General features: G+C 36.2%; 2 protein-coding genes across 2 annotated transcripts in view; one reads left to right on the forward strand and one right to left on the reverse strand.

Annotated features, from left to right (window-relative positions):
- The window catches only part of LOC140153457 (uncharacterized), a 33,655-nt gene that overhangs the window by 5,078 nt on the left and 11,856 nt on the right, over positions 1 to 16,721 (reverse strand). Inside the window, exons 5-9 of the mRNA XM_072176214.1 lie at positions 8,305 to 8,366; positions 5,720 to 6,505; positions 1,770 to 2,057; positions 876 to 1,008; positions 346 to 440 (exon numbers count right to left, since the gene is read on the reverse strand). Of these exons, the coding sequence (XP_072032315.1) occupies positions 346 to 440; positions 876 to 1,008; positions 1,770 to 2,057; positions 5,720 to 6,505; positions 8,305 to 8,366 (1,364 nt within the window). The remainder of the gene's footprint in view (positions 1 to 345; positions 441 to 875; positions 1,009 to 1,769; positions 2,058 to 5,719; positions 6,506 to 8,304; positions 8,367 to 16,721) is intronic.
- Positions 12,986 to 16,713, forward strand: LOC140153460 (uncharacterized). Its single transcript, XM_072176217.1, has 3 exons — positions 12,986 to 13,783; positions 14,527 to 14,703; positions 15,317 to 16,713. The coding sequence occupies exons 1-3, from the start codon at positions 13,588 to 13,590 to the stop codon at positions 15,553 to 15,555; spliced, it is 612 nt and encodes a 203-aa protein (XP_072032318.1). The 5' UTR covers positions 12,986 to 13,587; the 3' UTR covers positions 15,556 to 16,713.

Genomic DNA, 16,721 nt, shown 5'->3' on the forward strand with positions numbered 1-16,721 from the left:
TCTAATTAATATCAGCCACGTGTATTGTATATTAAAAAAAAGCGCATTGTTTTATAGTGCGCTACACACAGGCACAACGCCTAGACGTTGATCATTCCACAAGCCTCAGCACACTTTACAGTATACCCCAAAGGCCTTTATTAGTGGAAGTTGGTAGTTTAATGGATAAGGTGTCCAACTAGAAAAAGTTGTGGGTTCAAATCCTATGCCTGCATATTTCCTTGCTTTTTCAGTTGGGTTGTGCACCAGCTGGGATTTCATTTTTATGTTGCATTGTTTAATTGTAACACTTTGGGTTGGTTAACTGTTCACTTTTTCCTGGTATAAAACAGTAATTACACATACCTGGTGGAAACAATAGTGAGTACATCTCCAGTCTTGAAACTCAAATCTTCTGGCTGTTCTGCTTCAAAATCACACACAGCTTCAAACTGTCTCATCTAAATCACAAAAGAAAAAAGATTTTGAGTCCGTTGTCATCAGGAGATGTCTTATTAATATAATTTGTCACTGAAATGAACCCCATATGCATGTTTTTACATTTTCTCACTCAAAGACCCCATTTGTTTCATTAAAACCTATCATTATTATGAACATATTTCTAAAGGACAGGTCTTGCTGATCTTTCTTGTTTGCACGATTCATTTTTGTAGAGATTTTATAGTAATTTCAAGTGTTACTAAAACAGGGCTCACTTTGGGAAGTGTCACCAAAAGATCCCACTTTTACAGCTTTATTAGTATCTTTCACTAATCTTTTTAGCGTCTGTCACCGAAAAAGTCATTTTTTTTATATTGTAACCTGTTACAGAAAGATCCCTAGTTTGATAGTATTTGTATTGCATTTGCATATAGGCCTATAAGTGCACCACTTACCCCATCTCCAAGTTGATCCTCATCACTAGCTTCAGATTCACCAGTATCCTCTAACACATCATCACTGTCTTCTTCCTCTTCTTCCTCCTCCTCCTCCTCCTCCTCTTCTTCATCTTCATACTCATCATCCTCCCTGTTGAAAATACAATGAAATACTTAAAGCATTAATTATGACTTCAAAACTGAAAGACACATGAAAATAGCAGGCTTTTCAAACACTACAAGTTTACAAATAATGTATTGCTTCGTGGACTCTGCCTTAATCAACACACCAGGTATTGCTGCCAAAAACATAACAATTGACTAACACTGTATGGAACCAAACTCATAAAATTCCAAATAAGCAGACAAAATTAATAAATGAATAACCAAACAATGGACGAACAAACAAATCAATAAACATTACTTCAAAATTCGCTGTCGTAGTGCACGTTAGTTACCATTGGTTACTGCTCCAAGCCTGCTTCAACACCTGTTCCGAATTTTGATATGCCATAGGCTTTGCGTTGTGATCATTTTGATCAGTGGTTCATAACAAAGAGAGCGTGATCCAGTTGACTTAGGGCTCATATTGAAATACCCTACCACGTTTTCACACAGAAAGATGGCAGGATTCCCTCGCTAAGCGCGCGCCTCAGGAAAGCTTGGTCATAAAACGGATGGATTATTATGCATCAGTGATACACCCTGCCCAGGATTTTAACAAAAGAAGGCTAGCACACGAAAGCTGCAGGATGGCGCACACCTTCCTGTGTAAGGGAATTTCAATATGAGCCCTTAGCAACGGCCATATTCTAACATGCACTATGACAGCGAATACATGGAATAAAGAGGCATGTCTTTGCACATACATTTATTAACATCAATTATTAGTAAAATTATTTGATAACTCACTCTTCTTCTGACTCCTCTTCTTCATCATCTTCCTCCTCTTCCTCTGCAGTTCTTCTTGAAGCAGCACCTTTAATAGGAGGCTTAGCTTTCACTGGGGGTTCGTCTTCTTCTGAATCTTCCTCTGTCTCCTCATCCTCATCATCTTCCTCTTCATCCTCCTCCTCATCATCATCATCTTCATCTTCACTTGGAGGATGCATTTTATCTTTCTGTGTTTGAGGTTTTGCAGCATCTTTGGAGGTAGATCTTGTTGTTGATGATATGGTGTCTTCACCACTCTTTACTCTACTGTAAGATAAATGTATTTTGACAAATTTTATATTTTTATATATCAAGCATATCTATCAAAAAATAATGCTGACAAAACTACAGCCAGGCTAAGTAAAGGGGTGACCATAGATAGTGGGTCAGGGGATTATTACAAGATGGCAAATGCAGCTGAAAATATTAAGTGTTCTCCTGATGAGAACTGAATGTATCAAGGTCTTCATGATGGGGCATCTGCCCTGCCTTCTCCAGAAGAGCCATGGGAGAGCGGTTTATTTTGTTTAGGACTTCAGAGATTTTTTTGGTTCTGCAGAGATTTTGGATGTGGGATCTCTTGCACCAAAGACTTTCACCAGTGTGACACGCTGCTCCCTAAATGAACATCAATCCATACACACACCACCTACACACATGAACATACTCAGTAACTAGACATACAAGTTTGCTGTACAAAACCATACAATAAATGCAATGGGGGAACAAATATTTGGCAATGATGGAAGAAACACTGGAATACATCAGCTATTGAACAATTAATTGTATGAGTCACAGCAACAATAAATAAATTACCACAATAAAATGTATATGCATTGTACAATAAAGTAAAATAAAATACTGCAACATACACACACCCCACACACCCCCCTCACATACACCCACACATCTCCACCCCTACTATATGTACAAAAATTATTACATGATACACTAAAAGATTCCTAATGGGGGCTGCCTGCACAGGAACACTGTCACCAAGGCACCAGGGGAGTACCAGTGCTGGTGGGTCCTGTGCAGTAGCAGTATTGGTACTGTGTAGTTACTCTGTGTGTACCAATGACAAACTAAGTTTCCCAGATTTCACTGGCTTTTTGTTTGTTTGTTTGTTTTATTTGGGGGGGGGAGTAATTGTTAAAAGCATATATTGTTCTGTTCTGTGTACCCTATATTCAGAGTGGGATTTAATGCCAACAATTCTATACAATTCATTTTCATAAATATAAAAATTGTTGCTTAAATTAAGGAGTCATTTAACATGATTATGTTTTTATAACAATACAGACAAAATTTGACATGGATGCAACAAAATATTAATAAAATTCACAAACATACTGTAAATTGTGTGTACAATTGTGCCATTAAAGGGTTAATCATTAGTTATTGCATTAACTGTTATTGAAAGTTAACAACCTTGCTACCATATTATTTTAAGAATATTAAGAACAACTTAGAAACAACATTTGAAATATGTAGACACAAAGTAAGGACTCTTAACCACATAAGATTAACAGCAAATAAAAGATGTCTAGTTAATGAAGGATCACGGGTATTGGGCTAAATCAGTTGAAATCCATACACCCACTATGGAAAACACAGGGGGTGTAGATTTCAAATGGAGCCACCCATTCAGGTAACCCTATTTAAAATTCACACTCCCTTGTGTGGGGCGATTAAGGTCATGTATGCCATAGGCATAGGGGGTGTATGGATTTTAACTGGAATACCCCGTCTCAGTCAGACATCCTTCCATGTCCCCTTAGCAGAGAATTTTGGATTGTGTGCGCAAGCATAGCAACCACTTGACAAAGAGGACACACAACCAAATTACAATCAGGGGCGGATCCAGGAATTTTCAATAGAGGGGGCGCCGAGCCACCACCGCCGCCGCGGCTCGGCGCCCACACAAAGTCAGGCGCCGCTCTACAAAAATACAGAGTCAGGCGCCGATCTGGAAAAAATAGAGGGGGCACGTGCGCCGGGTGCCCCGCTCTAAATCCGCCCCTGACAATGCACACACTGGTTTCTCGACACTTGTATGGTTTCAGCCCAACTCAGAGAATCTTGAAGGACGATAGTAGAAAATTGTTTCTTATTTACATCATTAACTTTACGTACACAAGGAGCAGTTTACAGAGTTTACCGATCAGTACATGCTTTAAGGTGTGTTATCCGGGAACTTATTCCATGTGACGCAGTCAAGCAAAGTGGGTCATTTTCAACTGAAATATATTCTACAATATTCCTATTTCAAGGATCATAACTCCAATACAATGTCAGTCGCATTTTCAGCACACTGTATCCTGTTAAATGCGCAAAAAAAAACCTAAAGAAAATAGAAAAGTTAATATTTTCATTTGTACTAATATTTACGATAAAGATATTCACAATTAATGTCTCAAATTATATGCTTGATTAAGTCACATGTACCAAAAGAAATATTAAAAGGAAAAACACTCAAAGGTGAAAGAAAATCTTGTAGAATACAAAATAAATCATAAAATAAAAGTAAATCAGTATGAAGCAGTGCAGTGCATAATACTCGCAAGTGTGTGATATTTAACATCCAATAGACATATTCTAAGGCACAATTCAGGAACCTGTCACTGTACTTGGCAAAAAGGAGCATGTATTCATTGTTCTTAAGAAAAAGTAATTCTGTACATTCTTTCCCCATCTTATATATTACAGCATGTAGAAACTTGAGTGAAGAGAGTAACACATTTAAGTGCTTACCACTCCAACTGAGATATCAATGTCCCCATTCCCCCTTTTGGAATGACCAAGTTGGTTAAGCACACTGAAGCACTACTGATTGGTCACACATAATGAGGCAGTAGAAATACAGAATTATCTCAATATACGAGAGGGTATCAAAAAGTTTGAGCAATCGTCCAGAAGTGATAGAGCTATATCAATGAAATTTTGTCAGTGCAATCACTGGTCCTTATGTACACTATGGTGCAAAAATGGTCTCATAAGTATGTTTACTTTTTTTTACAGGAGCTAGATGTCACTACCTGCCTATGTAACCGCATAACCAGCAAAATGGAGAAAATTGAGGCATGCAGCATGATTAAGTTCTATTTTAAGGGTTACAATGCCCAAAAAATCTGTGATGAAATAAAAATTCCTTTTCCAAAAAGCGACAGTGATATATCACAATCACCACCCAAGATAACTTTCATTTCATCATCAATTTTCTAGGCACTGCAACCCTTCAAAAGCAGGATCTTAATAATGCTGCTTGCCTCAATTTTCTCAATCTTGCAGTTTATGCGCAGTAACTGGGGCAGCAGGTTATTGGCATCTAGTGCAACCAGTAAAAAAAGTAAACATACCTATGAAACCATTTTTGGACCATAATGTACATAAGGACCACTGACAAAATTTCATTGATATAGCTCTTTCACTTCTGGGCGATTTCTAAAACTTTTTGATACCCCTCGTATTCCAAGAAACACAGCTTCTGATTACAGGTTACTGAAATGCACCTTTTAATACATAATATGCAAGGATCTTAACATGAAAAATATGACCCACTAACCCAAAATGAGCGTGAAGTTGCAAGTTAGTAGTTTTGAGACATCCTGGTTGCTGAGATGAAATGATGTTTTTTGTTTGATGCGCCCCCTGTACAAGCCAGTAATATGTCCTTCATGAGTGGCCAATTGTGCCCCCATTCACAAACAACATTTAGACATACTATTGACTTGTACAGGTGCATGTGAAACAAAGAACACCAATGCAGCAGCCAGGATGTCTCGAAACAACTTGCGCCTTAACACTCATTTTGTGGTAGCAGGTAATTGATTACTACATGCACACTATTAAAACAGGAAACTAGTGAAAGCAGTGCAAACCATTGTGCAGATATTAATCACAGCAGGGCACATCTACAAGTAATTCACCTCTCTGCTTTGCTATGCTGAGCTCCACTTGTACTGCCACCTTTCTTTCTGTTGGTACTGAGGGTCTTTCCTAATGGCTCATCATCATCTTCGTCATCATCTTCATCATCATCATCTTCTTCATCCGGTGGTGTTTTTGAAGTTGGTGGTTTTAATATTGGCTTACTTGGTGGTGAGTCAAACACTTTTGAATCTGCCCAGTCACTATCCTCTTCCTCCTCTTCTTCTTCATCTTCTTCCTCCTCTTCTTCTTCCTCTAATTCTGCTATTGTCATTTCTTCATCTTTACTCATATCTTTCTTTCCTTTCTTAACATGTTTACTCTCCTTATCTTTCTCTTTGACACATTTTGCTTTCAATTTCTCTTCCTTTTCCAACTTTTCTCTGTCCTTCTTCTCTCTCTTCTCTTTCTCCTTCGCTTCCTTTTCTAATCGTGCCTTTTCCTTTTTCTCTTTCTTTTCTTGTTCCTTCCTCTCCTTCTCAGACTGTTTCTTTGAGAGTTCTCCTTCAGGTGTGTCTTTGGGCGATGAATCCTTGCCAAGTTTGGACGACCTCCGAAAAAGTCCAAGCCGACCAAATTTGGATGCGGAAGCATTTTTTTTAGGATCTGGACTTGCATCTTCCTCTTCTTCATTTTTCTCTTTCTCCGGCAAGTCTGTTATATCCTCGTCTTTTTCGTCATCATCATCATCATCATCATCATCATCAAAATCAGAATCAAGTTCCTCAATTTGAGTGGTGTCTTGCTTTGATTTTGGTTCATCTCCAGACTCCTTTGCGACCTCGCTATATTTTCAAATGGATATGGCATTGAAAGTGTGAGCAAGAAAAATATAAGCAAAGATGCAATGAGAAGAGAGCAATTATAAGCCATGCACTTACATATGTGACGTGTCATGTCAAAAGGAGACACTTTTGGGCAGGTTATCAATTTTTTACATATCTTAAATATAGAGATATTTTTATTTTGCTCCACAATGCCGTTTTCACCAATCAAATCGGGCATTCCTAAGCGAAGATATTGAGTTCGTAAGTTATGGTATTATAAAATTGGAAATTGAGATATCAGCCTTTAAAAATACTATTGACAATGTTGAGAGTAGGAATTACCTTGAAAAGTATCTCCAAAAATACAAGATGCCAGTTATATTCTGGTCTGAAACTATCAGACAATATTTTTAACATTAATAACAAACCACCCCCAGGCAGATTTTTGGCTATTTCTCCATTTACGATCCTGCCCAAAAGTGTCTGCTTTTGACATGACACGGCACATATTATTGTGACTTTTATAATGTGAAAGCAGATTATTTAAATATTGTGGGAAAATATTTTGATTAGTTTTTCCTATAATATTTTGAAAAACTAAGTTTTATCTCAGAAATGTGCATCGCATCTAACATAATGTGCAGATTACTCTTCTAAACCAGGATATGAAGATGTTTACATGCTTGCAGTAAAGATATTTATCATTCAAACTACATAATACTTTCTAGCACAAGATATATTCACCAAGAAGAAGTAATGTGCAAATAGACATTATTTGTATTTTTCCATGCACATACCACAACAGATTCTACAATCATTCTAACATTTGTCTTGCAATTTTCATGCAACAAACATTCCATGACAAAGGATATATTTATTTTATACAAGTGTTTTTGAAAATAATATGCATAACTGCATATCACTATTCTTAGTATAAAAAACCTGATCAGAATAAATAATACTTTCTAGCTGCATTGTACATCTTACAGATTTTTACTGCAATAATCTCATCAACAAGAATGTATGCTTCAGAATGTATTACTACAACTACATCACTTACAATTTGGTAAATTTAAGGTTTGTGATACCAACTACAGCTTGCTGTTTAGACATCTAGCTTAAAGTTTTCTACCAAGTGTTTTGCTCTATATTGTTATGGCTTTTCTGTAACCACAGCACTTCAACAAACGTTTAAGTGATTGCATAATTGGAAAAATTATACCAAATATTCCAGCAGATCTCAAGAGATCTCAATAGTTTATGCATGTTCTTGTGGAGTTTCTAACTTAGGGTGTGATGGTCAATCAAGATGTAAGCTGAATAGGCCGCTGTGTCACATACAGCTGCATCATGAATGATGCTAATATGGTTTATGCTTTGCAATTGGTCTTGGTCTTGGTCTACTATGAATATCAAACAACAATGCCTACTAAGATCTTGTAAACTTAGGGCTCATATTGAAATTCCCTTACACAGGAAGGTGTGCGCCATCCTGCAGCTTTCCTGTGCTAGCCTTCTTTGTTAAAATCCTGGGCAGGGTGTATCACTGATGCATATAATCCATCCGTTTTATGACCGAGCTTTCCTGAGGCGCGTGCTTAGCGAGGGGAATCCTGCCTTCTTTCTGTGTGAAAACATGGTAGGGTATTTAAATATGAGCCCTTAGCATTGTGCACCACAAATCACCATCTGTTTTTCAGTAACAGTACCTCATTATACATTTACACTGTTGAGAAATATTACTCATTCCTTTGCACAATCTTTATTGTGCCAGGAATATTATCAATTGATTCAGGAGAACGACAACAGGTACTCACCGAAAATAGTCTTCTTCTACATCATCAGGTTGCATCTTTTCACTGATACGATTTAATTGTTTCTAGAAAACAGAGAAACAAGATTTAATTGTACATATATGCAGAAAAATATTTTGCACCTATTTTCTTTGTCATTAACATGGTGACCACCAGAAGACTTACTACTTTTTAACAGGGCTTTTAACAGGGCTTACAAAATAACACAGACACACCCCACACACACCCCTACACCCAGGTGTCATATGAGGGATTGACAAAAATATATGAAGGGAATATTACATCAACTTCATATTAAGTCTATATGAGTATAATATAAAGACAAGCATTTTTTCATCTCATTTGCATAATTAATTAGCATTGAACGTCAAACTTTCAAAAAAATATAGCTCCACATTGGAAAATCTTAAGTTGTTTGATTGAGGTCCATTGTCTAAATCATAATATAATGCATATTTCTGCCAAATTTGTAGTTTTGGTTCCACATTTTTTTGAAAACACATTTCCGATTAAAATATGAAATAGGAGAAAATCTACTTTAAAGTTATAACATTGAAATATGAATATTAATTAGCTAATTAGCATAATAATTATGATTAGAAATAGTTATTTTTACTGTCATATCACTTGAATTTTATATATGCAGCAATTTGTTCTGTTCCATTGATGTATTTTGACCTGTAATTATTTTTTATTAGTTGATTACTTAATTAACACTGTTTGAAAACAATAGAATACATAAGAAATCTATTGCATGTGTTAATATAGGATAAATGCTCTTTCTGACAGTTCTTCAAGCTTTGCGTCATCGGTTGAAAGTTTTTCACCCATATCTTTTGAATGCGGTGTGTGATTTATATCAAATAAAAGTAAAAGAAAGCTGAATGTTTAAGTAATATCACAAGAAAATTCCAAAAATTGCATTTTAAGCACCCAATCCCTCATATCCTCATATACCACCCGGGGGGGGGGGGGCACTGGTCATTGACAAACGTATTTTAATTCTGCACCATATCCATCTTACCTTTTAATATTCATTTGATGTTTTCACAATTTATTCAAAAGTTTAAAATTTGTTTTTTAAATAAAATCAAGATCACTTATTGTGACAAAATTCTGACAAAAATCTGATGCTTTTGACGATAATAACATGCATGTTTTTATTTATTTATTTTGTGGATAATAGGTCACTGGTCAAGTCAATCAATCCTCTTCCGTAGATATTTGTGGTTAAATAATTGTATACAACATGAAAATTAGCTTGAAAATCTTTATTTTTATCCATAATACAAGATAGAAAATTCAAATAATAGTAAAAATATTTTAAAATGAAATGAGAAACTTTGGACTTTATAAAGGAGAATTGAAACTCTTAAAATCAGAGTATACACATGCTGTACATCACCATTGAATGTTGTAGGGTTGTGTAGCATTGAATGGGCTAATGGAAAAATCATATCAAAACCTTTCTATGTGAAAAGTAACATGTTTTTTACCCAAAATAATATTCACTACACAATGAAAAGCAATAGTGACCTTGATGAACGCGAGCTGTGTGGAGTCATGCTAAAATAGATTGTATAGTCTACATAAAGTCTACGCTGGTCGTATTTCACGTAATGCTAATTATGCTGTGCCATATAGGCTGTGACTAAGACTGGCAGACCCAGCGAGTTATCGAAGGGACTAGAATTGACTTCTGATTAGGGGGTACCCATAGTTTTTTTTTTTGGTGAGACTAAATTCAGGTCTATCATAACCATTTTTAGATGACCATTAGGGAAAATGTCTATACAGTCGATTAACCCGAGAACATTTTTAATAACGTGGCGCTATTTAGTAGAGTGACTGTTGGAACAGGCAGGTTTGACAGGAAAACCCAGAAAAACTTGATCTCACGAGGGAAAGGAACAAAATGAGTGAAAAGATGGAATAAATAAAAATTCAGGCGGGTTTATGGAAGCACCTACAGCTTCAAAAAAAATAATTTTAGGGTTAAAGAATATTTTTCAAGGTAATATAAACGTGGGTATAGAATTCTGAGTTCACTAGTTCGAAATTTGGCGATTTAAAGAAAAATTTGGTCATTTTTAGCCAGTTTTCTGTTGCGTTTTGAATGGCCAAGTCTGCCGTGAATTCACTGATTCTGAAATGTTACTAAAGGTTTTGATATGATTAACAGGACCAGCTGGCTGGTCGGCAATCTTTATGGACTTAAAGAAGAGACTAAACAGAGAACTACACAGTCAAGTCTAGGGAAAACATGAAGGACATGAAACTTATGAAGGACTGGAGTCTGGGCGGACCCTAAATACGTAAATCTGTTGTGAAAAAGATACCCTTTTTCTCTAATTTCCATGTTTTTGACACCCTATTCACGATACGTACGTACGTACAGTAAAATTGTTGTAAAGCCAAAAAGGAGATTGGGTACGCCATTTTTGGAGGTCAAAAAGGTGGGGGGGGGCAATTATTGGTACACAATCCCACATTAAATACAATAAGATGACAAAAGTGTATATAAAAAATCAAATATCAAAATTTCCTACTGGTTTCCTAAGCTTTCCTAACCGCTATCTACACACAATTAAAGTTTACGGTTTGGAATATAATATTACCAACATTTGGTATGTGCAAAAGGGAGGGGGCAAGAATTTTGCCCGGGAATTTTGTATGCCACATTAAAATGGAGAATGGAAAACAGCATCAACTGAAGTCTTATAGTATTATGTGTAAAGTGCTATAAAGCTATTAATAGGCCTATAGCTTATAATGGTTCTAGGGTGTAATACATGAATACAGAATTGAACAACTAGCTGTAATCTAAACATTGTATATAAAAACATTTAACATATATTTGGGCAGAGGGAAATAGAGTGAAGTAAATCGCAGCAATCCTAAATAGTTGAAAAATATTTGACATCCTACCAGAAAAATTCAAAAGTCAGCCCAAAAGCTTCTGATTGGTTCAACCTGCTGTTACAATTACCTGGGACAATTACATCATAAATAAATTATCCTATAACAAATTATATTGGATGATTTTTAAATTGACTTTCTTTCTTTAATCCTGCATAAACATATTGAATAGACAGTTCTTAGAACATAATAATGAAGTGGGCTGCAGAGTGGTGAACCAGACAGTGAATCATCTGCGCTATATAAGCCCCACAGATTATTGTGGCCTCCCACACAATACAGGTTGTTGTGCCCCCCTCACACACAATACAGGTTGTTGTAGGGCCAAAAACTAGTTAAATTATTGGTCTATAAAAGTTGATCTTTCAGGTTGGTATTTCACACTTACGTTTCAGGGAGGGGGGTTCAGCCTCCAACAAAGGCACTTTCGTTTTAATGACGTCACCAAACTTTTGGTTTATTCCCTGACATAGTAACAAATGGAGGTTTCCGACAATTTCCCTGTTTCAATGCGAGTTGTGAGTGGTCACAAATGGTAGATTTATGTTTTGGTACTTAATTAGTACCTGCATGGCTTATTTTTCTACATGTACCGGGTGTCCCAAAAGTCCCTTAACATTGTGAATTTGCCATAACTTGCGTTGGGTTAATAGTGTTGTTACAAAAATTGCACAGTATGTAGATAATTCTTTTAGAAATGTTATGATACCAAACATGCCTATGTGGTCATGACCCTCTGGCATGAAATTAATGGATATCTACCGCATCCGTAAAACCCACTTTTATAAACGCAAAATAAGTCTCTTCATTTGAGACGTGAACACAATATAACGTGTTATCATTTTAAAAATCTGTTTTGTTTAATTTGGCTGTGTTTGTTTGATTGTTTGTTTGTTTATTTTCAATGCGTAATCTTAATTTTCTGTTTTATCTGGGTTTTTTATGGAAACTGCTTAAGATCTTTTCTGAGGATTCGATGAACAGTTGTACGCTGTACGTTGTTCTCCATTGAAAGTCGACTTACTGATCGCCTTGGGCTTTTCGCCACCGCTCTTCGTATGACATCAATGTTTGTAGCCGATCTTCCTGTTCTTCCACGTCCTGCCCTAAGTAAATGAACAGATCCAGTTGATAGATTTCAGCACTAGTTGCTGGATTGTATTTCGGCTGGGTAGTGCATAATTTACATTAAAATGTTCCTTAAACATTGCTTCAGTGAGTTTGTCCGACTTTGCCTCGGCAAAGAACCATACGACCTGAATCCGTTGATCTATAGGAAATTCATCTTCACTTCACCTGTTTTAAAGTAAAGTTTAATATTGTCAATATATCCTAATTATAATCTTAAACAGCAGTCACGCTTTCGCTAAGCCATGTAATCCATGAATGTTCATACCTAAATGTAGCATGTGCAGTGAGTGAACCTACTCTATTGTTCAGGGAAGCACATCATTTCATGTTCTTGAACAAAGAACACATGAGCTTGCTTTTGTGGGTTTGATACACACATATGTACAGTCTAGTCGCACAGTAAGGTCAATGGGTCATCAATAATGCTGTTTTTGGTATCAGAATAATTCTAAAAGATCAATCTATGTGAATATGTTCTCCATTTTGGTATGAAGTAGGAAATATTTGAGATATGGCCAATTCACAATGTTAAGTTACTTTTGGGACACGCTGTATGTATAATATATTTTACTCATGTTATACGAACAGAAATCAATAATCACTCTTCACCCTTCTTTTTATAAATTACACAGAATATGCTTAAGAACACTGAGTTACGATGGAGACCAGTGTTGAATTCTACACAAACCTTGAATTCCACAAGAAGCTTGGTGAAGGAGCTTTTGGCACAGTAAACCGAGTAACATTTAAGAAGCCATACAAAGGATACAAAGAAGCTGCAGCGAAGAACATTCGAGAACTAAGAAGAGAGGAGGTTGATATTATGCGCAAACTTAACCATCAACATATTGTCAAATTTATTACTCTATATACAAACGGTCCAATCAATCTTATTTTTCTTGAATATGCCCACAACGGGTCGCTATATGACTATCTATCAGATAATGCAAAGCCTCTATCAAGTTCATTACAGCGCAAATGGGCAAAACAGGCTGCTCTCGCGATACAATATCTTCACACACGGAAGTGTCTACATAGGGACATCAAACCAAGCAACTGCCTATTGTTTGAGCACAATATCCTGAAATTGTGTGACTTCGGACTTGCACGAGAATTTGACCACCCGTACGTGCTCTCCAGTGGAAAAGGCACATACCAGTACATGGCACCAGAGATAATCAATACTGATGACAACAAGCTACTTTTTCCATATACACAGACATCTATGCTTACGGAATGCTACTCCTTGCTATATGCACCCGCAAAACCCCTTTCCATGGTAAGGTTTATGCCTATGTTGTCTATCACGTCGGAAGTGGAAAGCTCCAGCCAGATATACCAGACCAAGTTCCACAGGACCTGAAAGAAGTGATGAGAAAATGCTGGCAAGTAGAACCAAGGAAACGTCCTACCATTGACAAGATCCTGGAAGGTAAGTCTATTTTAAAAATAGTATATGCATCACAATAAGTTTTGAAATTGTGATGTTCTTGAGGTTAATAATTTGATTACTATATTCTTTCTCTAGAGTTAGACAATTTAAAGTCAACATTGACCCAAGTCAGGTTGCTTCTACAACTCAAGGGAAAGAATCAATTACTGAAACTTTGACTGAAACTGAGTAGTATAATTTAAAATCACAACTTTTCCCCTAATATAGGGTATGCAATAAGACGTCACTCATAACAGAGTCATCCTCATTTAAATAAAATTTTGTCCTCCATAAGGAACAACAGGAAAATTCACATGATAATACAATAAAACGTGTGATAGGTACAATGTATGAATGGTTGTGGAATCGATCTAGAGACCTGTCCCTCTGTCATCTTAAGTTATCTTAGAACTGTCCTCCAGCATGGCTGCCATTTCAATTGTTATACCGTTCCGGTTGGTTTGTTGTATTTTTCAGGAGGACATTTGATTGGGATGCACATATGGCGTGAGACGCGAAGGTTATGAATTTTGGTCAAACTGATTTTGCTTTAGAGCTGACTCTGAAAACTCACCCTTTTTTTTATCAGCACATAATATGAAAATACCAAATATCAAAATATCAAAATATTAAGAAATTCTATGAACAAATTCTATCACACTTGGGCCACCTTAACACTATAGTGCAGGAGATTCCCCACTGGTTATTATTAATATTAATATATTGTTGTTTGTTGTTTTCAGCAATGTACAACTCTGAAGATGTCAAGTTGGTTTGCAAAGAATGCAAAAATTATATTACAAATGCGTCCTACATACGAACAAAGGGCTGTCATTATACTTGCATAGATCCAGAAATAAAACAGCGTATTAAAATTGTTGGGATGCGAGGGCGACAATTCAGAACTACAATCAATACAGGTAAATTAGTTTTCCAACTTAACTTCCAACATTACCTTTGTTCAGCTCTGAAAAGACAAACTTATTACATCTATGACAGAATGGCATACACATAGTTTTGCATATTTTGCGTGATTGATACATGCTTTGTGAATTTACAAGCAGCATATAAGGTTGGGACTTTAGTGATACATGCAGAGATAAAAATTGAAATAAGTTTGCCTATTACGAGTTAAACAAGTGTAACTCCATGTATATAGGGCCTGAATTACTTGCCACGTGACAATTGATAGTTGTAAATTGCGGTGGACCAGCCAGGTGTAACACAGATGTAACTATCAGCATGTTTCTACTGAGCAAACAGTTGACAGGTAATGCAAGGAATGTGAGGCAATGGCCCAAGTAGAAACAGATCGGGTGAAGGGTGGTGCAAATTAACCTCACCGTCAACCACCTTTTGAGGTAGTTAATAGTGGGTATTACACAGTAAAGTGCCCAGTAGAAATGTACAGTACAAGTGATGATTAACTGCGACAAACTACAATACATTACAATGCTCATGAAAGTCTAGTGTACATGTGACTGATATTTGAAAAAGCACAAAAAAGTATATACCTTTTTTCTTAACCCACAGGAGTCTTCGCATGTGTGAAGGAAGATTGTGGACAGCTACTTGGAATTACAATTGACTTCTTAGACCAATATGGAGAAGATGTAACCTACCATGGATATGGATTCAAGATTGGAAGCTTTCGCTTTGAGCTTCCACATGGAGCTTTGACATACAAGAAGTGGAAGGTGGTGCCTGTTGATTTCCAAGAGCACCAGTATAGTGGGACTTTGAGTTTTTGTTTGGAGGAGGGGGAGTGGTAAGTCATGCAGCATGACAGACAGACTCAATACTGACTTCAACATGATCTGTGGCTTTGACCTGTTGTTGATTTGCAAGTCCTTATCAAAATGGACCAGTTTAACATTCAACTTTCAATTGGAGTTTGGGCCTGTGAAAATGGATGAGAGCCTATTATTCAAACCAAGTGCCCAAAGTAATGGCCTTGGATAGAAGCATCCGGACAGTCACAAAAATGATGAAAATTCAGATTTTGGTACCTTTGTCATTGTCATAGATGTGCTAACATATCCTGCTTGTGTTTCAGCTGAAAGCCATGTATTCAAGACAAACTAATATGGCATTTACATGAATCTGTAATTTATATAACAGTATATAAATTAGCTACATGTATTTGAAAGGGGCTTTAACTTCAGAAATTAGCTTTGATTGGGTAAATACATTCTGAAAATAAACTTGTATGATGGTGAGCGAGATATGTAAAAAACAAAAAAAAAAAAAAAACCAGCCAGATGATCCATATTATTGTCAAAAAAAGTAGAGCTTAAATTGTAACTTGCTCTGATTTGACTGAAACTTGGTGGAAACAACAATGAGGTGAGAAGAATATGCAAAAAATCATCTTTTTGTCTCGGATTAGTCTCTGACGGATTTATTTGATATTGGTATGAAATTCTTTATTTTCTGGAACATCAGTGGCATGTGACATTATGGGGTTTGCAAAGTAGCAGGAGGACATCTACAGATGTTGCAGAAAAGTGGGCATTGTAAATTGCACAAGTATGTGGAGTATTGTGGACATTTGAAGTCATTGTAGTTATTGTTACTGTATATACTTGACTTTATAGTCACTGAAATTGTATATAAAATAAAAGCTTATAACGTTAAGGGATCTGGAATGAGCGTTTCGACAGTATTTTTTGTGGGACATGAGAGCACATCAGACATATCGAATTACATTCTGAATACGAAGAATGTCTTTCTGATATCAAATGATTTTCATTTTTTGAAATTCACGATATAATACAAATTTTATGACAAATTATTAAAATATGATATTTTTCACATTTTTGATATATAACAGTCCTTGAAGTAAATTTTATAAATCTAATGATATATTCTTAGAGTGTATGTAGCTGGGAGGAAAAGCCGACAATTAATTGAAAATTTTGACCTTTCATATTGAAGA

This window comes from Amphiura filiformis, chromosome 5 (assembly GCF_039555335.1).
Source record: "Amphiura filiformis chromosome 5, Afil_fr2py, whole genome shotgun sequence".
Taxonomy (NCBI): Eukaryota; Metazoa; Echinodermata; class Ophiuroidea; order Amphilepidida; family Amphiuridae; genus Amphiura; species Amphiura filiformis.